We start from the raw sequence: 27,353 nt of genomic DNA, 5'->3' as shown, positions 1-27,353 counted from the left end.
ATGTTTATGGATAATATGTCCAAGGGGAAGCAGATACAAGGAAAACAAAATGGGTCCTAAGACCGACCCCTGAGACACACCATATTTAACTGGACAGAATGAGGAGACATAGTTGTTTACAGACACGCAAAACTTCCTATTTGACAGGTAGGATGAAAACCATTCTAGGGCAGTACCAGAGATCCCCACCCAGTGCCTCAATCTGTCTAACATGATGTTGTGATCAATGGTGTCAAAAGCAGCGCTAAGGTCCAGGAGTACAAGGACTGAGCACATGCCTTCATCAGCAGACATTAAAAGGTCATTGGTGACTTTAAGCAGGGCAGTCTCAGTGCTGTGGTACTTCCTGAAACCAGACTGAAACTTTTCAAATAATTTGTTATTTTCCAGTACAGTGAGCAGCTGTTTGGACACAATTCTTTCTAGAATCTTTGCAATAAAAGGCAGTTTTGAAATTGGTCTAAAATTATGTGGGAGGGAGGGATCTAAACCAGGTTTCTTTAAAAGTGGGTTCACGCAAGCCGTTTTAAAATAATCAGGGACACAACCAGTAGATAGGGAGCTGTTGAAAACAGAGATCAAATGGGGCCCAACAGAATCTATTACTTTCAGTAAAAATTTTGTAGGTATTACATCAGGTGGGCTGGAGGACACTCTCATTTGTGATACTGTTTTTAAAAGCTCAGACAAGTCGATGGGATAAAACTGGTTAAAACTCTCTTGTTGCTGGTGAGGAACCTCTGAGTAAGAGGCCACGGGGGTAATAGAGGCTCTGATTGACACCACCTTATTGGTAAAATATGATAAAAACAATTCAGTCATCATTACTTCCAGCTGAGGCACAAGGAGGGGTTGGGTTTACCAGCTGATCCACAGTCTTAAACAGAAACCTGGGATTGTGTTTATGTGTAGTAATGAGTTCAGAAAAATAGTGTGTTCTCGCATCCTTAACCATGTTATTGTAGTTAATTAATAAATCCTTCAGACTGAGGTAATGGACTTGGAGACTGGATTTTTTCCATCTGCGCTCTGCTTTCCTGCATTCCCTTTTTTAGGCTGCGAATGCTGTCATTTATCCAGGGTTGCTTACTAGCTTTAGATGTAGGCCTAACCTTTAGAGGAGCAGTAATATTTAGTGACGACAAGCAGATATGATTGAAGTGATCGACCAGATTGTTGGTGTTGGAATCAGACAGGTTTTGGCTTTGGCTCTGAAAGAATGTGCAAAACTTTGAAACACTTTGTTCATTAAAGATGCGAGAACACACGGAGCTTGGTGAGGCGGCATGAGTAACAGGCGAATCACAGCTAAAAACAATACATCTGTGGTCAGATATGGTCATGTCCACTAATTCCACAGAGGAAATGCTGACACCCAGGGTAAAAACCAAGTCCAGTGTATGACCACGGTTATGGGTTTGCCCTTTGACATGTTGTTTGAAGTTAAAAGAAGTGGCCATATTTAAAAAGTCAGTTGCATTAACATTGGTGGGGTCATCAACATGAATATTAAAATCGCCACAAAAAACAATTCTGTCATAATTTAAAACCAGAGTAGATAAAAATTCAGGAAGTTCTGATAAAAATCCTCCAGGCGGTTTTGGGGGGCGATAAATTATAACAAATATGATAGGTTGCAGCCCTCCAACTTTAAGAGTGAGAACTTCAAAGGAGTTAAATTCATCACAGCGTACTTAATGACATTTAAAATTTTTCCTATACACGCTCACTAGCCCACCACCACGACCACTGATCCTCGGTTGACTAAAACAATCATATTGAGGCGGACACAGTTCAGCTAGCTGGCTATAGTCATTCATTTGCAACCAGGATTCAGTTAAAAACATAAAATCTAGATTTGCAGACAAGATAAAATTCTTACTTGAAAGTGATCTCACATTGAAGAGAGCCATTTTAAATGTGTTTGTTCTAGGTGCTGGAGTTGGTGCAGTTGTCCTAATCCTTAAGAGATTACTAATATTTCTGTGTGGGATGTGCACATTTCGGTTTACTGGTCTATGCGTGATGATGATAGGAATAGAAGTCTGTGGAACAGCGCTGGTAGCAGACGACTTTACATGCCAGGTGGAGACAGTTGTTTGTGGCAGAGAGGCAGAGATGTGTTCAGTGACAGGTGGTGTGTCCAGGTGTGCTGCATGAATGATTAGTCATTCACGTAAGTCATGTGTGGACCGCACCACATGCTGTATGTGCGCAGCTAACATTTCTGAGCCCCGTTTGTTTGGGTGAAGTCCGTCTGTCTTAAAAAGAGACATTCTTTGCCAGAAAATATTAAAATTATCCACATAACACACATGATGAGCCCTGCAGGCGGACTGGAGCCAGTAGTGGAGGCCAAGGAGTCTACTGAAGCGGCCAGCACCGCGACCAGCTGTGGGAATGGGACCAGAGATAAAAACGGACTTTCCGCACTGCTTTAAAAAGTTAAGAAGACGGTTAAAATCTGATTTTGTCAGCTCAGACTGCTGAAGAGCTGTGTCATTTGTTCCGACATGGACTATCACACTCTGGAGGACGGGAGTGATGGCATTAGGTCCTGGAGTTTTTTTAAAATGTCAGCTGTGGTGGCACCGGGGAAGCAGCGAGTGGTAGCGTTAAAGAAACGGAGGTTTCTGGTTATGGAGTCACCAATTATTAGTGTGTTTGGGGAGAAAAGGGGACGAGGAGATGCCGGTTGTGTGGTTCCAGAGCAGGACTGAGCAGAATCTGCTTCAACACTGCGTGCGGACTGAGGATGGAGTGTGTGAGCTGCCAAGTGTTGTGTTGGAGTAGCAGTAACAGACCTGAGAGAAGGGCTACCAGACGGTGCAGGGTGGAGACGGCCTTCCGGAGCGTCTGAGCACAGCCTCCTTCAGGATCCTACGTCGGGAAGCGGAGGTTTTTGACCGGGATGACGGCCGCCGATCAGGCCCGGCGGCAGACCGGCGGCCCAGTGCAGGAGATGTAGCCGGTGAAGGAGATGCAACAGTGTCGGCAGGCACTGTGCGCCGAAAGAGATCCGTATCAGGGAGACTGGAAGCCGCAGGTGCATCCGCTGGATGGACCGGAGTGTCGTTAGACAAGGCTGCATAGCGGTTGGAGAGGCCGATGTGCGGAGGAGAGGCAGCCCCATCCGAGCCTCTCTTGCAGCCACGGACCACCACTTCAGCCCAGGTTGACTGATGCTTTGGAGTCGAGCAGGAGGAAAGCCTGGGAAGGTTAGAGGGGTCCCAAAACACGGTGTCCTGGATGTTAGCGGTTGTGCTAAGAGAAACAATCTGTTTGGCTTGTACTGAAGCCACATCCATAAAGCCAGTCAGCAGGGAATCTTTCTCTTTGAGTTCCTCTGAAAGTCGTCGGATGTCTTACATAAGGTCAGCAATCTTCTTGTTCGCTTTCTTAAGGAGTGTGCAGTCCTCATGGGGCAGAGTTATTTCGGCTAGCATAGTCACCGGAGCTTTGTTGCGATCAGTAGCGTTGATCACGTTTTTACGGTCATCTAGCTTAAAATCCATGTCGGATGGCTAAAATCCTTAACCCACGTAATACTTAAGTTTTAAGTTAAATAAAAAGGATATAAAAAATGTAACGAAAAAGAGTGGATTAAAACTGGATAAGAGTTCGGTTTAAGACGGAGCTTCGGACAGGTGGCTACAGACGCCAACGCATGCGCAGAGTGCAGATTAACATATCATATGTGAGAACAAACCTCATTTGTTTAGTTCTACTAAAAATTACTCTATATAAGTGTCTACTTAGCCAACCCAGTATCTCCTCTGTGAAGCTCCAACCTCCCAGATCCTTCCTCCACAAGAAGCTCAGTCTCCCTCCCTTTCTCGCCTCTCTCTCATTCTTTGCAGAGGCAAGTCAACACGACAAATTAGGTTTTAGAGGCCCCACTGCCAAAGCCACTGCACTACTAATTGTATGTCTCCAGATATTCTGCTCTACTTCCTTAATCCTTAAATCTGTGTCAGGGTTTTTCTCCCTTGCGAGCAACATTAACTGCGACTGCTGGTGCACATCAGCGCTTCTGCAGGTGTTCACCTAAGTGAGAACAGTTTGGCTGAATTGTTCCCACTTAGTTTTATCAAGTTCAGGTTCCCTATTGGCTTCATTGCTGCACTCACCCTGCTTGCATTTATTGCACATAAATAAAATATTCAAAGCACTGCAGCTTTTTTGGCTCTCAGGTGTCAGCCTGGACCTCCTTAAAATAAACATAATGTGTTTATTTCCTAATGTACACAAATTAAAAAATAAATATGAATAATACATATTTGCCCTGATGATGTGCCCTATCTCCTATTCAATGTAATTTGAACTGCCATAGATGATTTAGCACCCATGTGGCCTCAGTATGAGTAAGATATATGACACTACACCAAGTGTCAGCAGGATACTGGAGGCATTTACATATTTTGCACGTACTCATTGATGGAACGTCATTGCTTATTGGGGCGGAGGACATTCGGAAAAAGCAAAAAATGCTTTGTCAGCAATTTCAGTGTGCAAATCCGCTATAGGCTGGTGCAGAAGTAGTGCATAAACACAGTTAGATAGGAACAGTCCATCAAAAGTAATGATTGACTTTTGTTGTTGAAAAGCTGAAAGATTAGCCACCTTGATATAATAATATTGTTATGATATTGTTAAAGCCAGAGTTAAACATTTTTAAGCATCTTTACAAAAAAGAAGTAACTAAGCAAAAGCATGAGACTGACTGTAGCCTGCTGCAGTTAGCTTAGCTTATCATAAGGAATTGAAACTTATTCTGTCTGAAAGTAACAAAATCTGAATACCAGCCCCTCTAAAGCTCACCAATTAACACATTATATCTTGTTTCTGTAAAAATGGAAAAGTGGACAAACAGGTTGCAGTTTTACAGGGGTAATGTGCCAGACTTTTCTTGGCTGGTCTTGTTTTCACCATGCGGTTGGCAAGCAACAAAAGAGACTTAAAGCTGCCAGTATGCTTCATCAGGACTCCTTGTTGGATGGTCAACCAGGTTTGGAAAACCCCTCCCATAACTTTCTGGGGCAGTGTCCGACAATTTCTTAAACTTTAACTACCAATAAGGGCTTCCCTGTTCTGTAGTGTATAATCTTCTCTCTTTTTAAGTTGGTGGCCCAGTTCAGCTTCACAGGAACCAGTCCCCACACTGTGGTACCCTGCGAATCCTCGTGCTGTGATTGGCCAGCTGTGCAGAGGTGAGAAAGAAAGGAGGCGGGGTTTTAATGGTCAAGCTCATTTTCCATGTGAACAACCAAGTGCAACGCTATGAATTCCTTCCAGGAGAGACTATAAATGTGTGCCATTATCCCATTCTCTCTATGATGACCAGCTTGTCACTTTAAACACATCTGATTCATAGGTCCTATGCTGAGTTTACTTGTAAAATACCCCGTTATGTTTGTGTCATGCATGCGCACAAGGACGCACACATTCACAGAACAGACAAAACTGCCGTTTCCACTTTTTCTGTTAAGCTAAGCTAACCGACAACTGACAAAAGCCTTATATTGACTGGATATGAAACCGACTTGAGAGTGATATCAATTTTCTCATGTAACTCTCACCAAGAAAGCAATTAAGCGCATTGCCCAAAATGTGGAACTAGTGCTTTAAATATAATGACAGCTATCATGGTCTCATTTAAAAATGCTACACAAGGACTGAATTAATGAATCTAAAGACTACTTACAGTAGCTCTGCTAGTATTGACACAGGGGCCACAGGGGGATTTGTGTTTTGCAATTAGATCAGTGTAAAGTCAATTTTTCTTACACCAGCACCTTTTTGTATCCATAACTTAAATTGTGCAGGCTATAAAATCACCTTGTTTGTGTGTGTTTTTGTGTGTGTGCCCCTACTACGTCAGGCATATGGTGTCTTTCTAGACCTGTGCCAAAGGTTTCTTAAGGTGAGGGTACAGTACTTCAGGGCATTTTGTCTCTGCCAGTATCAGTATTCTGTTAGTGTGGTGCAAATGAGATAAATTTCATTTCATACAGTTTGTGTGAGAGTGCGTACGTGTCTTCATGTCTGAAGTCTGTCTCTTCACACTTTTCTCAATCAGATTACTCCCGTTCTCTCTGCTGCTCTCTGTCTTGCCCAGTGCAGCTGCTCCTAATGCACCGCCGCCCCATTGCCTGCCCCTCCCATACCGCCTGGGAGACTGTACTACATACGCGTACACAAAGACACACTAATACACACACACACCCTCCCCAACAAGTGTGTGGGAGTGTGAGGAGGAGTTGGTGCTCTGGCCACAAACAGGCAGGGTGCATACTGTAGCTCAGACAGCACAGAGACCAATAGTGGCTGATTCAGCTACTGAATGATAGATAGAAAAGAAAAGAGGGACGACAGGAGTGACAGCATCTCCATGTGTGTTTGGCTGTGAGCGTGTGTGTGCGTGCGTGTGTGTGTGTGTGCGTGTGCGCCCGTGCATGCGTGCGTGTACATCGGACTGTCTGTGCTCCAGCAGGCAGCAGCTCATAGGTCATCAATGGAACTGTCAGATGATCCAAGGTCGAGGGGGAAAGAGGAGGCTCCCAAAGCACCCCTGTCCTGTGTGCCCCAAATGAAAAGCAGCAGCTACAGTGCTGTCCAGTACTCTGCATCCATCTTTCTCCGACGCAAAGAAAAGCTGGAACAGGTGAGATAAGTGTCAAGTACCTCTCAAACATTATGCTATGATTTATTGAACTGTATATCTGCTTTTTGGAAGGTGAAGGGGTGAAGTTAAAACTCATAAATTGAAGAGGGGCATGTGAAAAACACAACAAAGTAAGCCACTAGCCTGAAAACTGAATATTCTATTGTAAGTATCTAAAAGTGTATCCAGAAGTATCTAAAGTGTGTAAAAGTAAATGCGGAGGAATTTGTTCAACAGCCACATTGTCGAATATGCCATATAGCATCCCGTGAGCCCAGGAGAGGTATTAGTTTCACCCACTGGAAACTCATTCATTCTGCATGCTTGTGGTGCATCAGCCTAAGCACAGGAGAATTGCTGCTGGAGAGGTGTGCAATTGAGCTGTTGCCTCCAATGAGAATTGATTACCACTTTCTTCAGTGCTGCCACACACCAAGTACACACGCTCACAAAAAGACACACACCAAGGCTCCTACACTCTCAACTAGCAGAACTTACACGTGATTTTTTTAGATATTTTTATATTTTCATTTCTGAGTGTCAGTCTAAACCTTCACCTTTACTTAAAGCATGTTCTTTAGAAACCAGTGGCACCATCTTCAATGTATGTAAATTATCTTAGTTACAGATAAATAATTTTCATGACCTGGGGACTCCCTTCTGCACACAAAAGCAAAAGCAGGACAAAGCTAAAATGATTATCAATGGTCATTTAATCAATTAGGTGATCAGCAGAAAATAAATTTTGATAATCGATAAATCCTTTTCCAAGCTTAAATCCAAAACATTTGCTGGTTCCAGCTTTGCTGCTTTTCTTATTATCTTTGGGTTTTGGACCATTGGTCAGACAAAATAAAAACTATATATATCATCTTGGGCTCTTTGCAACAGGCCATTTACACAATTTACTGGCATTTATATACAGTATATTTACAGCCTGGCTATGGTCTGTGATTCGGTGACATAATCAGCTGATGAAACTGCACAACGGCGTAAGGTTGGGGCAGACTAATCCAAACTGTCTTTTCACACCAAACAATCCAAAAGTCTGACATATTTATAAATACAGATGATATACCTGTCTAATTTAAAAACATTTTGCCAATGATTTTAATGGATATTTGCATATTGGGGTTTGTTATGAGTGAGTCTTTGCCAGCTACAAATGAGGTTTAGAGTTGATTTCTGATTAATGCAATCATGTGTGAGAGTGATGGAGGAGGTGGTGGAAGGGAGGGATTAACCAAAAATGAAAACAAGGGCTGATGATAAATGTATGCAATTTCACTGGTGTGATTACATGAGCTTGTAATGTTTCAGTCTTACTGTATAGATCTACAGGCTAAGTCAATTTGTTAGCAGGATATCTCAAAACCAATTTAACAGATTTCAGTAAGATTTGGTGAAAAATTAGGCCATCTGCAAAGGAAGAATCAAAGAGTTTTTGGTGCAGTACCACCAAGTTGTCATTCATAAAGCATAATAAAGAAAATATTGTTCACCATTTTGAATTAGTTAATTTTGCAGGGGTTAGTTTACATCCTACACATTTAATCCGATCCTCACCAATCTGGTACATGACCTGGTTCAGGACTCACCTGAGCCAGCCCTAACTATAAGCTTTATCAAAGAGGAAAGTCTTAAATGTGGAGATGGTGTCTGCCTCCTGAACCCAAACTGGAACCTGGTTCCTGGAGAGGAGCTTGATAGCTGAACGCTCTGACTCCTAGTCTACTTTTGGAGACTCTAGGAACCACAAGTAACCCTGCATTCTGGGAGCGCAGTGCTCTGGTGGGGTAGTAAGGTACTATGAGCTCTTTAAGATAAGATGGTGCCTGACCATTGTAGGTAAGAAGAATGATTTTAAATTCTATTCTGGATGTTACTGGAAGCCAATGCAGAGAAGCTAAGACAGGAGAAATATGATCTCTTTTCCTGGTTCCTGTCAGAAAACGTGCTGCAGTATTTTGGATCAGCTGAAGAGTCTTAATGGACTTTTTCAAGCAGCCTGATAAGGAATTGCAGTAATCCAGCCTAGAAGTAACAAATGCATGGACTAGTTTTTCTGCATAATTTTTAAACAGGATGTTCCTGATTTTCGCAATATTACGTAGGTGAAAAAAGGCGGTCCTTGAAATTTGCTTAATGTGAGACTTAAACGACATGTCCTGATCAAAGATAACTCTAAGATTCCTCACAGTGGTGCTGGAGGCCAGGGCGATGCCATCAAGGGAAACTATATCTTTAGACAGATGCGCCCACATGAGTGGTTCGCCAGCAGATTTTGGAATCTCTCTCTCTCTCTGCTAGGCTGTTGTGGGTCACAAGTCAGGCTAGCTGCAGAGGTCACGTGGCAGGTGTGTGGAGTTAGTACACAGGAAGAAGGAGAAGATAGGCACAAAGAAGCAAGTTTACAAGATCCTTTTTTGTTGTGGCTTTATACAGTACATTACAATCTATACTACAGTAACCAGCAGTGAGCTTTACATTAAGCAGCATATGCTGGCTTTGGTTAGATAGAGTAAGACAACAGGGGCTGACGCCAGAATCCTGATTATCGTGGCAAACAACAGCTACAACTTTATCAGACAGGAACCGGTAGTAAAATTTACATTCAGCAGCCATGTTACTGGACTTGAATAAAATACTGAATATATTTTCACTCAGTTATAGGAACAGAAGGGTGGTACTAACACAATAAACATGCATGGCACGGAAAAACACACAGCAGTGAAGCAAGACACGGCCGTCTTTAAACATTCCTTGTGAAGCTTGTAAAAGTTATAATAAAACAGTTAACTTATCTTCTGTCCAGACATACAAGCCTCTTACGTGATCGATCTTGGTAAAGGGGTTTATAGGCAAGTCCTGCCACTTGGCAGCCATCTTGGTAACGCCTCCAAGCAGTTATTTCAGACTAACAAGCCCCTATCTGAATGAATGGGGAGAGAGCCATTGCTGCACTTTCACAGGTCACCTGGACATAAAAACTGCATGCCTAGAATCAGCAGTAAAATCTAATAAAAATCACTGAAAAAATTTGATGACTTTGCCCCAAAATAATTCAGCGTTAAGTAACCTGTCTCCTTTTTCTGCTCACACAGTGTGGAAAAGACAAGGAGAAGTTTTGTTGCCCTCTTTTATATCTCTGGTGCCAAGATGGCTGCACTTCCGGGGTTTACTCTTCCCCCATGAAGGGTCAGCCAATGGAAAACCTCTTTTTGGTTCCAAGTTAAAGTTCATTTACATTCACAGCTTGTTTTACACAAGCTGCATTTGCAGACTATAGCCATGTCATGGATGTGAGACCCAGCACCTGTTTGGCATGAATTGTCTTAACTGAGATGAACAAATGATTGCATTTTACCTAAACGTCAGTGTGCAAAACACACACACATCCTCATGTGTGGACTACGTGCAGACTTTGTTGATTGTGTTTTTTCATTTTTTTTAAATAACCTTTTTATTATAGGTTTTCCAGAAACACGTACTGTTTGGACAACATGCATGACATTTTCCCATTCATTTTATCCCTACTTTTGTTATCTGTTACATATACAAATAAAAAAGGGGGGGGGGTGGCAGATTGTCAGTAATTTCCACCACTGAGTGTTTTCATTTTTCCATCCAGCAAGTGCTTTGTCATGAAAAAACATCTATTATCAAATGATCAATAAAACAATTGATTCCTCCTCTCTCTATCACCACGTGGCCTGCTGTAGAGGCCAAACATCTAGTACTCTGCTTCTGAACAAGACAACCTAACAGAATCTTTTTTTTAACCTCTGGATCCCTATCTGCACCCCATCCCCAACCCCATTGGCATATAGCCCAGCTGTCTCCCATGGCGTTGCGCCCAGTCAGCCTTCACTCAGCACATATCTCACTGAGAATGACGCCATGGCAACGTTAAAAAAAACCCACCACATCCTGTGCACACATGGAAACTTGCTGTTGAGCTTTGGTGTGAAGGTGAAACACCTACATTGCAGCGTCCTTCATTGGCCCTAATGTGGGGATATGTTTGGATGGGAGAGGGGCATAATTCCTGCATAACTAAATAGCAACAAAATGTCAAAACCTACGAAAAATGAAAGACATGATGAAGGGAAACCCAGGGAGCCATTTCCTATTTCTGAAGTTAAAAAAAAGTAATAACTGACTGATTGAAGAAATATAGACTTCAAGGTTCTTTTACCACCATATATTATCATATGTCATACACACACACTGTGCATAAAAGCCTTCACCGGTATTATGATTTGCTCATTGGTGTGTAAAGTCTGAATGTGCCTGGCAGTGTGGCTCTTAAAGATGAGGACAGTTTATAATTGGTCCATTGTGTTGGAGAACTGTGCCGTACATTATTGTATAATGATGTCCTGTACAGTGTCGGATGGGAGTAGGAATAAACTGTTAAGGGTACCATGACCTCTGAACATCTCTCCTGCAAAAAGCGTTGTTTGAAAGTGTACAAATCAAAAAGTGCTCTTCAGCAATTCAACATTACAGAAAAGAAAATGGACTGGTAGGCACCTCATACATTTGTATTCAGTGGTGCATCAATCATAGTGGTGACTGTGCTGTTGGTCAATTGTCTATGTAAACAGTTTCCTGGCGTAACCGGTTCTGACCGTTAGCTGGGGATGTCGTTCATGTTTTTACTCAGATAGTTGCCCCACGGTTCTGTCTCAGTTGATGGTCTGTGCTCATGATAAAAAAGTAAAAAACCCATCCTGTTTTACAGAAGCCGTAAAAGGCAAGTGAGAAAAACAAGTTCCCTATTTTTTTAGCTGTGAACAGACTGTTGATGTAGTAATACTAATTTCGACCACAAGAGGCTGAAGGGCACCGCTACCCCATATTCTAAAACGACTGAAAACGCACATCTAGAGGCCGTTCACTTGCCCTGGGTATGAGCGTGCCAGAGTAAACATGGTCTCTGCAAGTATCCCAATGCAGACGAAGAATTGCACCAGATTTTTTGCAAGGACCAATAACAAGCTGGGACTGTTTCTGAATGTAACACAGGAGTTAAAAGTGACTGTGGCGGCGTAAAATAGTCACAAAGTAATTACGGGGACATACACAGTACAAGAGTAGGCTGTAAATGTTACTTGCATGGTACAAAATATTTTAATAAAAATACCAAATCAAAAACTCTGTCAGTAGCATCTTGTTTCTGGTTCGCGTGACTTATAAGACTCAGAGAGCCAAATGTGAGCATCTGTGTCATCGTTTTAAAGTCCTCCGGTTTTGCCCGTCCCAACTAAAACGCTACCCGGAGTTTTAAAATGAAAAATGGGATCAGCAGCATTTTCAAACTTCTCAGTTTTTTGGTCTTCGTTGTAGACGTTTTAGTCTGGACGGGAGGTGCAAATGTAGCTGTTTTAAAACGAGTAGTGTGGATGGGGCCTAAGACTGAAAGCATTAATGTTTTCTTCCAGATGAGTTTTAATTTCTACCTTAAATACAAAGAACACAATGCGTATTAGCAAGTTATGTAACATTATTATAATGTTGTAATGTTTCTGTTTCAGCCTCTTGTGGACAAAATTCGTTTTACCACAACACAAAAAGAAAATTCAGCTGCCAAAACCTTTGTTTTTCATCTGTTTTCACAGCGGAAGAAAACATGTTATGGAAAGATTATCCTGGCAAGCCTGTTTTTTCATCTGTTCTTCTGAACACAGGAGAAAAACTATTAGATCAGACTTGGAAAATGTGTCACCAGAATATTGTTTTCTCACTTGAGGGCAACCGTATCTTTGACTTCGCCTCTTTGAAAATGTGACTGTTTGACCCCATATATGCAGCTTTAGGAACATTCACCTCTCTTGGGAAGTGATCCAAACATTTCTGTCCTCTCTGACTCTTTCTCTCTCTCTCTCTCTCTTTATTTTATGCTCACAGACAGGGTGACGTGCAGAGGGCACCTGCCTCAGACAGACACAGCAGGTTTCACTGCTATGACTTTGTTCCTCTGCTCTATCTCTCTGGAATCTCACGCATTGCTCCACAAGTCTTTATAATTAAAAATCACCCTTGCTGTCCATGCTGTGTGGGAATGACATTGACAAATCATCAGTTGTTTCATTGATAAATATTATGTTTGGTTGTGAGTATGTAAAGGAGGTATGCCTCAGGGCTGGGACATTTTTACAAGGTAATTATTGTGTAATTTGATATACTAAAAGACTAGCAAGTACAGCCATGGTAGAGTACAGCTCTGCGAGGTGTACGAAAAACAGCAGTGCTTTAAGCTAAATGCTTATGCTATCATGGCAACAAGCACACAGCGACTATGCTAACTAATGTTAAGAAAGTTTAGATAGCACGGGTCAACCTTTGTTTCTCTAGCTTGTTTAACTATCCCTTAGTCAGCTTTTCATTGGTCCACCTGAATAAATGTGTTCCTGGCTTTAATGTTCCCTATTCTAAGACAATTTGGCATCCGCTACAGCAGTTACTATGAGAAACTGAAACAAAGTTAAACAACTATTACTTTATGAGCACAGAAAAAAACTGCAGCTCCCCTGAAAAAGCTACAGTCGTGCAGCACAGGTACTTCCGTCATCCAACCTCTCTTCTAATGTCAATTTCCCACTCTTTAGTTGTAATCTCTGCTTTCTAAAAACTTCTACACTTCTTTCTGTCCTGCTGGGAAATAGTGTACACATTAAAACGAAAATAATGAATAAACAACAATGTTATATTGTTTTTGTGAAGTGAGCCACTGTTGAGTGACTCTGTTCCGAGGCTGGACTTTTAGTTATTAGCATTGTTGCAAATGTCAGTGGGATTTTTGGATGAGGTTTTTGTATATTTGGAACCAAACCTAGAAGTTCCAGTTTTACTACGGTTCTCTATAATGTTTGCCATGTTCCCCATCTTAGTTTAGCATGTTAGCACGTTAGTTTAACATTTATCAACAAGAACAACTGAGGCTGATGGGAATGTCATTAGTTGGAAAGATTAAAATGTGTACCTGATGATGGCGCTAAATGAAAAGTAAGAGGATCACCAGTTTTTCCTGATTATTCCTGAGGGAAACGTGACTGTCTGAACCGAATTTCGTAGCAATCCATTCAGTAGTTGTTGAGACATTTCACTCAAAACCACAAATGTCTACGGCGTGGCTAAAAAAATCTTTAAACTTTTTTTTAACACTATATAGTTCAGTCTATTGCGTCAGAAGTTACAACTGTGAACTCTTCCACCTTCCTTCTCTGTGTTATCTCTCGTCCCCCACTGGTTCCTTCTTTTGCTCCCTTAACTGTGGTGAGCTCATAAACAGAGCAGCAGCTTGCTTGCAGTCAGCAGCATATGTTGGTTTCTGCTATTAGGCAACTCTATATCCATCTGTGAGAAAAGGGTTGGGCCAAATAAAAGGTGGAAGAAAGTGTTTGCATGTTTAATGTTTCCTCACTGAGGCCCTACAATGTGTTATACTGTGCAGTAGGTAGAGGCAGAATTTTAGATCCATCCATTGTCAACCGTTTATCCTACGTACAGGGTCACGGGGGGCTGGAGCCAATCCCAGCTGGCATCGGGTGAAAGGCGGGGTACACCCTGGACAGGTCGCCGATGGATGGATGGGGGATTAAAGCAGACAATACTGCTCACTTGCAGTTATGTCATCAGTTGCAGTTATTAGTGAGAGCTATGGGGCTGTTTTAAATTATGTTGTCTTTTCTGGGCAGAACTGGGTGCATATGTGTATGTATGAGTGTGTCCCACCTAATGAGTTCAAAACAATATGGTAGTTTTGCAGCAGCTGTCAAACACTAGTGGCATGTTTCAGCATCCCTTCCCTCTAAGCTAAGCACAACTGCTTTCTGCCAGATGAGGTTTGTTCACAAGACAGATAAAAGAGGAAGATAAAGAGAGATGAGGAAGAGGAGGGGGGTTGCTGTGGCTCTGAGCCACAGCTCTGTATTGGCCGTTTAAACGAGAGGGGTTGGTCTTTCTCTATCTCTCTTACCACCTCGGCTGAGAAGCAGAGGGTGAGCTGCACACATACAGCTCTCTTACATACAGGCAGTCAGAGGCTGGCAGAACCATGTCAGGACATGGTCCGGACCAGGAGCTGAGATGTACACACACACCTTCCAGGACAGTGAAGAACCAGCAGGATGAAGACAGCAGCAAAGAGTTAAGACATCAGAGTGGGACGGGCTGAGGGGTGGGTGATAAAGACAGAGAGACAGACAGACACAGATGTGTGACTGAGCTGCTGTTTCCCACCTGTCCGAGAAGTTTGAAGAAGTGATGGCTGCTCTCATGGCGGGACCGAACACACAGGAGCCCTTGAAGGTGATGTTCACAGCACTCAGCTACACTCTGCATCTATTTTATACGTGATATCATTCTCACTTTGTCTCTTGGTGAGATTTTAGTGCATGTTTACAGGCTTTTCTTGCTGCCTTACATTACATTATTCATTAATTGATTAATTTGGGTTTTAAGCCTTGAATTCATTCAATGTGTTATTATCCAGTGAAAACCCAGAAGTATATAATACACACAGTAAGGACTGCAACTAACAATTTAGTTATTGATTAATTTTGCAATTATTTCTTTGAATAATCGCTGAATCGTTTTTTCTGTAAAATGTTTTCTGCCACATTTTCCCAGAGCCCAAGGGGACATCTTCATATTCCTTGTTTTGTCCAAACAACATTAAAAAATCCAAAATATGTTAATTTACAATGAAATACAACAGAAAAGGTAAGAAGAAAATCCACACACTTGGGGACACCAGCTAATATTTGTCATTTTGCTGGATAAATAATAAAATTGTGGCCAATTAATTTTCAATTAATGATTAAGTCTAAAAAAAATGTCAGAAAATAGTTAAAAATGACTAATCTAATTTCACACAGCCCATCTTCACATTTATTATTTTGTCACAGTAAAACAGTAAAAGAAGCAAAGATGTTTTTTATATGAAATGTTGAAAAAAGAAACGTCCCACATGTGAGAAGCTCAAACAAGCCAATGTTATTTTGCTAGATAGATTCTAGTGATTATTCTTATGATTTTGAACTCAATTTGTCCCAAACGAAGTGTTTGTCTTCAAATTGCTTTCCTTGACCAAACTTAAACCCCAAAAACATTCAATTTACCATGATATAAAATCGGTAATCGATAAATCACAATTATCCATTTTTTCCAGCTGACATTCTGCGTATTAAAAATTTTATTATCACTTTATTGTGTCAGTTACCTCTTGTGGATCTAGTGTATTTTGAAGAGAAGAAAATATTGTATGTTGCTGCATCTGTAGCTGCGATCAATCTGTCGCACTTAGTCAGTCTTGTTCTGTTTCATGAGGCTTTGTTTCCTAACAGCCATGTACACATCCAAAAGTCAAGCATGGGCCTTGACTCTGCTAAATGTGATGAAGAGCTCAGTGGTCTCAGTGGTCAGCAGAAGAGTGTAAGGTGCATCTGACTGGCACCAGTCTTTCAGCCTCATTGCCCGAGACACACAGTGTGAGATGAGGTTGACAAACATCCTCCCCCCTATCTTCTCTATGACTTGGTGCTGAATAGTGTTTTTCTTTTGTTTCATTGTCAAATTTTATAAAAGTTGTAGCTGGGAATCATCTCTGTGAGAAAATCAACTGCTTACGCTACCGAACTTAACAGCAGGATGCAATTCATTTGATTGATCAAATGCAACAAAAGAGAATATCTAATGAGATGTGGTGACAGCTCACATAACCCACAAAGCCAAACAGAGCAGGGAATGAGCAGTGAAAACCTGTAGTCGTAAGCAAAATAGAAGTGCCTAACTGCACTTTTAAAACAGTGAAACTCAAATCCCCTCGGGCTGGATCAGGGCAATAAGGAAGCTGCTTCATAACTACTGACCACACTGACTGTCACTCCACCCTTATTACATTACTAGTATATACCACATACTGCACATACATACATGCGCAGTAATATAGCCTTTCATATTGCTTGTCATACTTTTTGAGCATTGGGCATATCACATGGCACAAAGGTCATAAAATCCCTTTCAGCTGGGATTTACTTGAACAACAAAGCAGTGTACAGAAACCAGAGCCTTCCAAGATTTCTTGTTGTTGTGCTTTAGTGTGTATAAATTTGCCTTCAGCTGGAAAGTGTTCCACTTCACTTGTCCTCTGCATTGTGGCATGAAGTGGGATTTGTGAAGCTGGGGGATTTTGACTCCTGGGTTTTGAATTCCTCTTCCTCAGCCCAGTTGTCAAATCAACGGTTTCTACTGTCAAAAGAAGACATGTTGTTTTTGTACTGAGCATGAATCCTATCCTCTAATCAATGATATTGACTGAGGACATTGGGGTTGATCATTTCCCTTTTGTACACCACCCAAAAATAACTGTCAATGACTTCACTGCAAGATTTTAACCTGCTGTATAACAACAGGGGAAGAGTTGCTTTCTACAGTGCTGCGGACCATGCATCTTTCACAAACACTCCATAAAAGATCGAAGTCTGACATGTGTTTGTGTCTGTCTCATCTTCCAGACCCAACAGAAGTGCATTGCCATCTTTGCCCTTCTCTGCTGCTTTGCCGTGCTGGTGGTGCTGATCTTCTCATCAGTGGACATTTGGGGGGACGATGAGGATGGTATCACAGAGGAAAACTGCAGCACAGACTGCAGGTAAGATGCTCTGCAAGTGTGATGTGAAAATAAGGTTTTCATTCATTTATAGTGCAAAAACCTATGAACTAATCATAACATAATGCTTCATGAATATAGCATCTCCAAGTCTGTTCTCCAGTAATTAATCATTATTTACTACATAATCCTCAAGTTATTTAGGAACAACTACGATTCACAAATTATTAGTTATTATTATTGGTTCATGATTCGCTCCAAAGAGTACTCCACCAATTTATTATTGCACTCCTGCAACATTGTCAGTCTCAAGATGGACAGTTAACAAAAAATGAAAGGATCAATATCAATGCAGCAGAACCGGAGATAACTTTTTATTCCACACTTTCTTCTCTGTTTCCAAAACATGGCACCTATGTTACCCACAATGCAACTTACATAAAGTGACCTGGATACAGCGTTGGAGGCGGGGCTCAGTTCATTCCTATGAAAGCTGCTTAGTGGCACGTGATGCCAAAAAAGTTTGACTTCCAGGTATAAAATGACCTGGAGCTTCCGTGTTGGGCAGCCCAACAGGAGCGGGCGCACTAGCATTTCCTACACAGCAAGCCCGCTAGATGATTTATTTGTGTGGCTCTTCTAGACTTTCCAAATGTTATTGGACCCAATGAACCAAAGTATCAACCTTTTAACTGCAGTTTCTTTAACAATGTTTGTCCATGTCTTTTGGGGCAAGTGTGCATCACATGAAGTTGTTATTCCATGGTTTGGCCACCATTTCAAAGTGGCTTCAAAACATGGCGTACTTCCTCCTGGGGGCTTTGTTACACCAGTAACTGCAACACCACCTAAGTGACATCACTTGAGGCAATTTGTCAGATTTCACACAGCTTCCCCTGGAGCCACAAATGGCTTTATACAACATTTTTTCACATTTGTACAGTAGTACTCCTAAAGATGTGTAAAAAGACTTTAATGTGTAAAATTGCTGAGTTTCCCTTTGAGGCTTCAGAAACTCAAGGTGCACGTGTTACTTTCAGCATCGAGCTTATGGAGAATATTCCAGATGACCTCTCTCTCCCCATGGACAGCAGACCCCACCTCCCTCTCTCTATTGGCTTTCACACACTGTTGGACCAGGCAAAGCACTCAGTTGAGGTGGTGTCACCTGTCTGGGCTTTAAACCCCTGGGACCAGGAAACAACGCCAAGCACTGCCAAACAGGTACAAAGTCATGGCAGACTGTCTGAACACATCCCCCTACATTCCTGCAGAACATGAACCAACTGCATTTCCCAGGTGTTTTGTAAGAAGAAATGCAATTATTTTCTAGTAAATCTGTCTATTGTCTTTTAATGAGGTTATTCCTGCTGAGATGTGAGTATTGCCCTTTTAAGAGACATATGGAAACGCTGCTCAAATGCTCAACTACAGTAATGCAGAACATCACTCTCTTCCTCAGGGTCAGCTTTTGTTCCAGAGACTGCTCAGCCTGAAATCTCGTGGGGTTAAACTGAAGATTGCCAGCAGTCTGACTAACTCTGCTGAACTGAAGACCTTGGCAGCACACAGTGAGTGACTGTCATATTTTCATTCTATAAAAGCAATTTGTAGTTTGTAGTCACTGTAGCCAACTAGACTGAAGATTTATAGCTCCTAAGAACTCATATGACAACATTTCTTGTGCAGAAACCATTTTTTTAAAGAAGATTCCCATGTATTCTGACAATTTTAGTAAATGTTTTAGTTGGCCAGCAACACTATATTATACATTTCGCATACAGCATCTCTGATTTGTCTCAAGGAAAAGAGATTTAGGGTCATTTACACTGTGTAGCCCCATCCAGCAGCTCCACAGCACAGGTCATACAATCTTTATGTCAGCCAAACTTTGCAATGAAGGTCAAAAAATCATGAACGTGCAAATGTACCTGACTGGTTTCCTGTCAAAGCCTTCACCTCTCGGGCTGCATGCCTGCTTTGCCCACATATCTGTCCAAGGGCAAATGGCAGATTTCCATGATTCTTCCCATCTCATACTTTCAAACATTTCATACTACCGCCACTCCATGTCTGTCTCTCTGTCTTACGTTGTCTAGATGCAGAGGTTCATTTTTTAAATATGACAGCTCTTACCAGAGGACAGCTACATTCCTCATTCTGGATAGTGGATCGGAAGCACATTTACATCGGGAGTGCTGATATGGATTGGAGGTCACTCTCCAAGGTAACAACAAACATCAACAACCCTGAGGATAAATGAGCCCCTGCAGCCAGGTGTGGTCAGGTCTACGTTTCATTTCTGGCCTTAAAATGACCTCAGTAGCTTTTGGTCTCTCAGAAACAAAAGCTGGACGTACACAAATTGAATTGAATGATAACCTTGGCACCCGACAGAGACTTGAAATATAACAGAGTCTGGATTAATTCCACTTCACACCTGTACCTTTTTATGCAGTTAGTTACTCCAGCAGGTCTTAATGGGCATCAGGGATGATTAAAGATTGCTGTATGAGGCGGGCCAAAAAGACAAGTAGCATTTCAGTTTGCATTTAATATGTAATTCACAACAGGGGAGGAACTAAGGAGCATTAGCATACTACTACTTGAAGTGATTACCTGGCAGTTTTCATGCTTCAATGGTGGCTGGAGGTATAACTACTGTTCAGTGAAATTAACTAAGGAGCCAGAGGGAAGGTAGTGGTGCGCGCGCGCACACACACACACACACACACTGTACAGAGCAAATGATAGAAGGACAGGAAAGAACAGAGACAGAAAGGGAGCAAGGCAGAATCTGTCAGAAATTCATACAGTATACATACAGCAGAGTAGACTAAAACATCTCTGTGCTTCCTTCTGGGTCACTCACCAAAATAGAATAAACACAAAACAAACAAATTTCTGCAGTGTAATTAATGACCAGGCGAGAATATATTTAGAACAACTGCCTCTTATTCACTTTTCATTTTGCTTCTTTTTAGCCATGCTTGCGGCTCTATTGATTGCCATTAACTTTGATACCCATTCTGCCCAGAGGAGGACTCCTATTGACTTTGGACATCCCCTGACTTTTCCTCTAGCGCCACCATGGTGTTGATTATTGTGGTTTTGAGTTAAATGTCTCAACAACTATTGTATAGATTTGTCAGGATGAATTGTACAATAATAACTTTGGTGATCCATTAACTTTTCATCTAGCACCATCATTAGGTCAAACTTGTTGTCCAACACTTTGGTTTATGACATTCCCAGCTGCCTCAGCTGTTGTGTTTAGTGGTATTTAGCAAATGGTAACATGCCAATACGTCCAACTGTATAATATTTACCATGTTCATCATATATGGTATTATACCCGATAAATGTCAGCATGTTACTGTGAGCATGTTAGCATGCTACTGTAAACTGTGCCTAGCCTCACAGAGCCGATACCATGGCTGTAGAGACTCTTTGCTGCCTTTTATGTTGCCTTATTGGAACCTATTCTAATGTTAATTACTACTATTATTCAATTCAATTCAATTAAATTTTATTTATATAGCGCCAAATCACAACAACAGTTATCTCACAGCGCTTTTCATAAAAGAGCAGGTCTAGACCGTACTCTATGATGCTTAGATGTTATTAGATGATTAAATCCTCTTACAGTGTACTATTCTGACTCTAATATCAGCATCATGTTTGCCTTTTATCTTACTAAACTTTCCTTTCTCACTAAACCATGCCTATCCAGAGTATACACCTACACTCAGACTGCAACTTTTCTGCTGCATCACCTCTTTCTGTGTGTTCCTTTCTGACACCCCACAGAGGAAGGAACTAGGCTTAGTGGTGTATAACTGCAGCTGTCTGGCTCTGGACCTCCACAGAGTCTTTTCATTTTACTGGCAGCTCCATGAGAGGGACTACATCCCCTCCATCTGGTCAAAGAGAGTTACAGCTCTCTACGGCAGGCATGAAGCCCTGGAGCTACAACTCAACTCTACCCAGGCCACTGCATATGTGTCTGTGAGGAACAACTTTGTTATGTTGCAGTATTTCTTGCATGTTAACACACTGATTGACTCTTTGCAAAATGCACAAACTACAGGTTGTGTCTGCAATAAATTCTTAGACTATTCTATATTCCTCTTGAGGCACCAATATCCTGACTCTGGACGAGATGGTGAATGTCTTTATAAAAGTTTCATTACCGACTAATAACAGATGCACACAGGGGGTGATTAATCGTGTTAATATCATGCCGAGGAACATCTTGAGTCTGAAAATCACAGTACCTCAGCCTAATTTGACAGTAATGAATCTTGTTACCCTCTAAGGGACAAGACGCTTATCAGTTGCATTTAGAACATTAATCATCCTACAGGAACTAATGGAGCCACACTGTCACAAGCTGCTAGCAACTCCAATCGGCTGTTGTGCCTCACTTCTTCTAGTAATGATACATGGTTGGAGAAATGCGCCTTGTTGTTGTTTTTTGCCCTTTGGTCTGTCAAATGTTTCACTGAATCTGTCGGATATTGTGGAAAATGATAAACCCAAACTATGTTGACCTTATCAGTGTAACATTTTCCAGTGGGGTGTAAATTAAAAGATACTGTTTACAACTGTTGTTTGTTGAACTGAAACAAACAGATCCAAATCTAAATGATGGTCTTCAACTTTTGTGATCTTTATAATATTTTGGGTACAAGACTTGTCTGAGTGGTGCATCCTTTCTACAGACCTCTCCTGAAGTCTTCTGCTCTAAAGATCGCACCAGAGATGTAGACGCCATCTATCAAGTCATCCAGAGTGCAAAGACGTTTATCTTTATATCCGTGACGGACTACCTCCCTCTGGTGAGCCGGAATTTCAGAGGAAACCTCAGTCACAAGGTACACTAAAACTGTATAAGAGCTTTCACATTCTAGGGAAGAAAAATGTAATGAAATCAGATCTGCCAGTAACTTAAATTTGAGAAACACACTCAAATTTAGAGTCTGTATGTATTTGGATTGTAAAATATGGAATATAAAATATGGAATATAAAATATGGAATAATTTCACTTGTTGCTAGGTACTGGTCGCCTATTGATGAGGTGATCAGAGAGGCTGTGGTTCTGAGAGGAGTCAGAGTTCGCCTGCTGATAAGCTTCTGGAAGAAGACTCACCCCCTCACCTTTAACTTCGTCACCTCCCTCAAGTCACTCTGCATGCAGCTGCGCAACTGTTCATTAGAGGTGGTACGTGAGTTAACATAATTCCTCCAAATGGTATTTGCAGTGAACAGGACATTCTTCTTGAATTATGCTTATGTCAGGGATGGGCAAAGACACATTATATGTATTTCTAGATACAACAAATACTCAAATGTTAAGTGTATCAAATTAAACTACAAAATACACTAATCACTCCATGTATTAAAATAAACTACTGTGTATTTGTATTTGAAAAATACTACAAATACTTTTCCAAGGAACCATGAAATCACTTTGCAAACCTATTTGATATATCCCTTCAGCAGTACACTGACTCAGCTGATTAAGTGGACAATTTTAAAGAGCAACAGCTTTTCTCTGCCTAATGAGTCATGTGATATATCTGATTTAACGGCTAGTGAAAGTTGCAACTAGTTAACAGATCAAATACTCACCCAGATGAAGGTTAGTTTTAAAGTAAACAACTGTTTAATGTTGAACTAACAGATTATATTGCTAAGGTGTTTACCTTAATGATTGTTAATGAGGGACCTAAGTTGCATCATCGAAGCTACAACTGACACCAGTGGTGTATGGGTTTAACACCTGCTGTTCAATGGCGTTGCCGTTCAGTGTTGTTAATGATTAATTAACAATATGACACACGTGTGTGCAATTTACACCAAGTTACACCATCACCATCAAAGTAATTTTGTACAACAACTCTGCTAATGCTTCTTTTTGTGCATTTTGACAAAAAAAAGCTAACATTAACTGTGAGGGCTGCTACTCAGGTCAAATAGTTAGCTAGAACATTACATAAATTGGTAAATGATTTAGCTGATGCTACAAAAAGAAACACCTAAACTTAACAGGAAATGTAAAAACTACTACACATTCTCACCTTGACCTTCTTCCTGAGTAGGCACCAATCAGAGGCAACAATTTCATGATGTCCTCACGTAAACTTCACACAAAGTATTTTACAGTATTTTTAAAGTACAAAATAAAAAACACTTAAGTATTTTGATACAAAATAAGAAGCTGTTGTCATCGACCCTGTCAAATACAAACAACAAAATCAAACAAATTATTTTGTATTTGAAATACGTATTTTAAATACATGCATCATAAATACTGTCCGTCCCTTCTGCAAGAGATAAATTGAGTGGGTGGGGTCACTTACACACTGATTTTTTTAAACTTGCAGAGGTTTTTTAGTCACAAGGAACAAGAGGATGACATTCAACATGGACTCAACCACAACAAGTACATGGTGACCGACAATGCTGTCTACATTGGTAGGCAATGTATAACATTTTTATTACAAATTTTTTAATACATTTTGTCGATTTTATTTTTTTCGAGGTATTTCAGTGGGTCTTGATTTTAGCATGAGTACTATTTTAAAGACATTAGACATTAATTTTTTATAGTGCTAGTATAGAATAGTAGACAGTTTGGGAAATAGGCTTGTTTGCTTTGTGGCAGAGAGTTAGATCAGAATATGAAGCTACATCCAGGAGTTTAGCACAAAGACTGAAAACAGGGGGAAACAACTAGCCTGGCCCTGTCCAAAGCAAAAAAAACTGCTTAAAGGACACCTCTAAAGCTAATTATCAAGTTCAATCTTAACAAAAACAAAAGTTGCATGTGTTTTGTTGTTTCAAGGGGCTTATTGAATTTGCTTCATAAACAAAGGTGAGAGGAGACATGAGGGAAATAACAGAAAGAACCTGAATCTCTGGTGAGTTCTCTCATTCAGAGGCTGAGCTAAGCACAAACACACTGCCACCTACACTGTCAGTGCATCCGTTGCTGGCTAGTTTACAGTTTACAGTCGTATAGCAGACTATACAGGAGTTATGGGGGTTTGCTAGTCTTGTTGTCACTGTGAGGTGTGTTAATAGACAAACCAGCAGAGACTCGAGAAAGTCACAGTCTGCAAATAACTGCAAATAACATCTCATTTTTTTTTTTTTCTTTTGTATATATATTGTTTTTCATAGGGACTTAAGAAAATATAACGTGTTAATGAGTGAACTTTAGAGGCGGGTGCTGGTCAGATTTCTTCACCTTTGGACAGAGCCAGACTAGCTAAGCTAAGCTAACCATTTCCTGGCTGTTGCTTAATATTTAACAGAAATAGATGAGAAAGTTATCAATTTTCTCATCTAAGCCCTTAGCAAGAAAGGAAGAGACATTTTTTTCCAAATGTGGAACTAAAATATTTGCCCACTCACAGGCAGACACTGACACACAAGCACCAAACTGTATCTGCACATACACACCGAAAAGAAAAATACAGTGCTGGAGCTGACTCAGAGTCATCTTTTGAGACCTCTTACAGAGAATATGTAAGGTTTGCCATTTGTCCACAGGTAACCATGACTGGGTTGGGAGTGACTTTGCCATTAATGCAGGAGTTGGGCTAGTGGTCAAGATGAAAAATGATCCTAAAGACGGTGGAGTGACAATCTTGGAAGACCTCAAGGCTGCTTTTCAAAGGGACTGGAGGTCACGCTATGCTAAGAGCCTACAAGGAAACAAAGATCAACAGGGGAAATACAGAAATCTGCAACAAGCCAAAATTCATATGGAGACTAAAGAGGAAAATGAATGGAAGAACCCTGTATCTTTATAAGCACATACCTCTATATCCTAAAGCCTCATAAGGCTGAATACTTGATTTTTGAACACATGTACTCAATACGAGAATGTGACTATACAGTCAACAAAGACAATGTTGAGGTAATAATTTTACTTACTAAAGTTGCAAGTTACAGTAATAGTATCTAACTACTTTGTTGTTGTTATTGTTGACTGTTATATGAGCATGCTATGCTGCATGAATCTTGAAAGCAATATTCAAGTTCAAACTATATACTAATACAAATGCTGATTATAAAATCAATATGCTCTATGTGAAACTTATTTAAATCCGTAAACCTATCCCATCAAACTCACCAAAACAAATCACATTTAGTATGTAATGATGACGCCATACTTTTGTTTACAATTTTAATTATATAATATATAAATATTATATAATTTTATAAACTTTTTAATACTTTTGGATTTGCATAGCACCTAATAGGGCTTGTTGCCATATTGCCTGCAATTGTTATGAATTCAGTTTTTTGAGTGAAACACACACAGGCCTATGCTGTACTGTAGTTTTACAGCTGTTTATCATGTCATTGAAGAGCTTTCCTTATAAAATGTATCCTTTTCCTAATTATTGTTGTGTTTATTTTAGCATCACTTCACTGGGAAGCAAAGACCGGCCAACATGTATACACAAGTGCCGACAAAACAGGGTCAGGTGCTTCTCGACCGATTTTCATGGTTGTGATTTGCCTTCTTCTTAATTTGTTCCCCGCTCTATAGATTATTCATGTCTGCAGCCAGGCATATCCAAGGACGTGTATATACACGTGTGTTTAATTTAATCTTCTTTTGCACCAACACACTTTAAATGTTTTCTTATTGCTAATCTAGTCACCTGCACGCCTATATATCCAAGAAATGACTCTGGTACACTAGACATAGTCCAAAACATAAATTCAGTCTGAGTTGAATTTTGTGTGATATTCTGTCTACAGAGTGGCACACAATGACTTCATTCTGAATGAACCAAACTGACCGCTGGTGGGCAGACAAACGCCCCAACAAGTTGAATGACAAAATACCTGACATGGTGTGCTAGCAAACAGTGGACATTAAATAGAATATTTGAATGAAATGAAAAAGAAGAAGAAGAAGAAGAAGAAGCTTTATTGCCAAGTAGTGTTTTACACATACAAGGAATTTGCTGTGGAGGTAAGGTGCTACACGTAGACTAACATACAGTCAACATAAATAAATGTGGAAATGCATTATTCTGGGTCTGTGCCGTGCAGAAGTAACGTAACTGCCTTTTAAACAGCCTAAATCAGTTAGAATGTATTAAAATTGTATGTATTTTTAAAAAATAGATTGTTGTGAAGACATCTATGGTGAAATTAAGCCAATTTATTGATTTATTATCAAATTGTTTATCTTTAAACATCATCTGTCACCCTCTTCGGCAAACTGGAAGCAATCAGGTTGAGTGGGACACTTTGTTAGATAAAGTGGGACACTATATTATTTAAAGTTAAAATTAAACATTAAACACATGAGAAATACTTTTTACAACATTTAATAACACATTAATAGGCATTTTAATATTATATTAACATTTAACAGCATATATAATGTGTTAGTGTACAGTAACTCAAAGAGATATAATTTAGTTAAAAATATTCAACAATGTGTGAAAAAAAAAATCATGTTTGCAAGTAGCCTAAAAGCAAAATGTCTTCAGTTTATTAATACTAGGCTATGTAAGTAAGTTATTAAATGCATTTCTGAAACTATTTGGGGCTTTTACCTGATGCCTCTCATCAGCCCTTTCATTCACTTTTGTAATGTCAGTTTCATGGTGTTCCATGCCTTGGCTAAAAACCTTACTTTAGGTTCCTGTCCTTATATATATATTCCTCAACATCCACTGCCATTTTCTCTTCCCTCCACTTTTGAGTTTTCTTCCCTTCCTACATTGTTGTCCTTACCTTCTCCGCATACCCTGCCCCCCTTTCACTAATTCCTCTCTCTTTCTGTTAATCTTTTCTTTGCATGGGTGCCATTTTTTGTGTAGCCTAGTGTATTTAAGAAATTACCAACCATAAATTTGATACTCAGATACATTATTCTTACCAACAACTTTAAAATGTTGTCTTTTTTTCATGAAACTGCTGCACTTTGCTTACTAGCATTAGCATTAAAACTGTCCCACTCAACCTGAAATGCCCTGTCCCACTTTATCTAACACTGTCAGGTTGAGTGGGACAGGGCTGTAAATTTAATT

At 40.4% G+C, this 27,353-nt stretch overlaps 1 protein-coding gene across 1 annotated transcript; it reads left to right on the top strand.

Annotated features, from left to right (window-relative positions):
• The first annotated feature begins 6,303 nt into the window (after nucleotides 1–6,303).
• Nucleotides 6,304–25,700, top strand: pld5 (phospholipase D family member 5). Its single transcript, XM_038714220.1, has 10 exons — nucleotides 6,304–6,664; nucleotides 17,188–17,324; nucleotides 18,323–18,506; nucleotides 18,745–18,853; nucleotides 19,382–19,509; nucleotides 21,093–21,290; nucleotides 22,007–22,145; nucleotides 22,329–22,507; nucleotides 23,673–23,763; nucleotides 24,844–25,700. Exons 1-10 carry the CDS (start codon nucleotides 6,515–6,517, stop codon nucleotides 25,104–25,106), a joined length of 1,578 nt encoding a protein of 525 aa, XP_038570148.1. The 5' UTR covers nucleotides 6,304–6,514; the 3' UTR covers nucleotides 25,107–25,700.
• Nucleotides 25,701–27,353: the final 1,653 nt, after the last annotated feature.

Source organism: Micropterus salmoides, unplaced genomic scaffold, assembly GCF_014851395.1.
Source record: "Micropterus salmoides isolate LMB-PRFRI ecotype aquatic unplaced genomic scaffold, ASM1485139v1 Ms_hic_scaffold_12, whole genome shotgun sequence".
Classification (NCBI taxonomy): Eukaryota; Metazoa; Chordata; class Actinopteri; order Centrarchiformes; family Centrarchidae; genus Micropterus; species Micropterus salmoides.
The sequence above is the reverse complement of the archived record's forward strand: the minus strand, read 5'-3'. Positions and strand labels throughout refer to the sequence as shown.

Excerpts from the sequence above, each read along its gene's own strand:
- pld5 (XM_038714220.1), top strand. The coding sequence starts at position 6,515 with ATGGAACTGTCAGATGATCCAAGGTCGAGGGGGAAAGAGGAGGCTCCC. Across the intron at positions 19,510-21,092 it reads ATTGGAGGTCACTCTCCAAG|AGGAAGGAACTAGGCTTAGT; the intron begins GTAACAACAAAC and ends GACACCCCACAG. Across the intron at positions 22,146-22,328 it reads GAGCCGGAATTTCAGAGGAA|CACTTGTTGCTAGGTACTGG; the intron begins ACCTCAGTCACA and ends ATGGAATAATTT.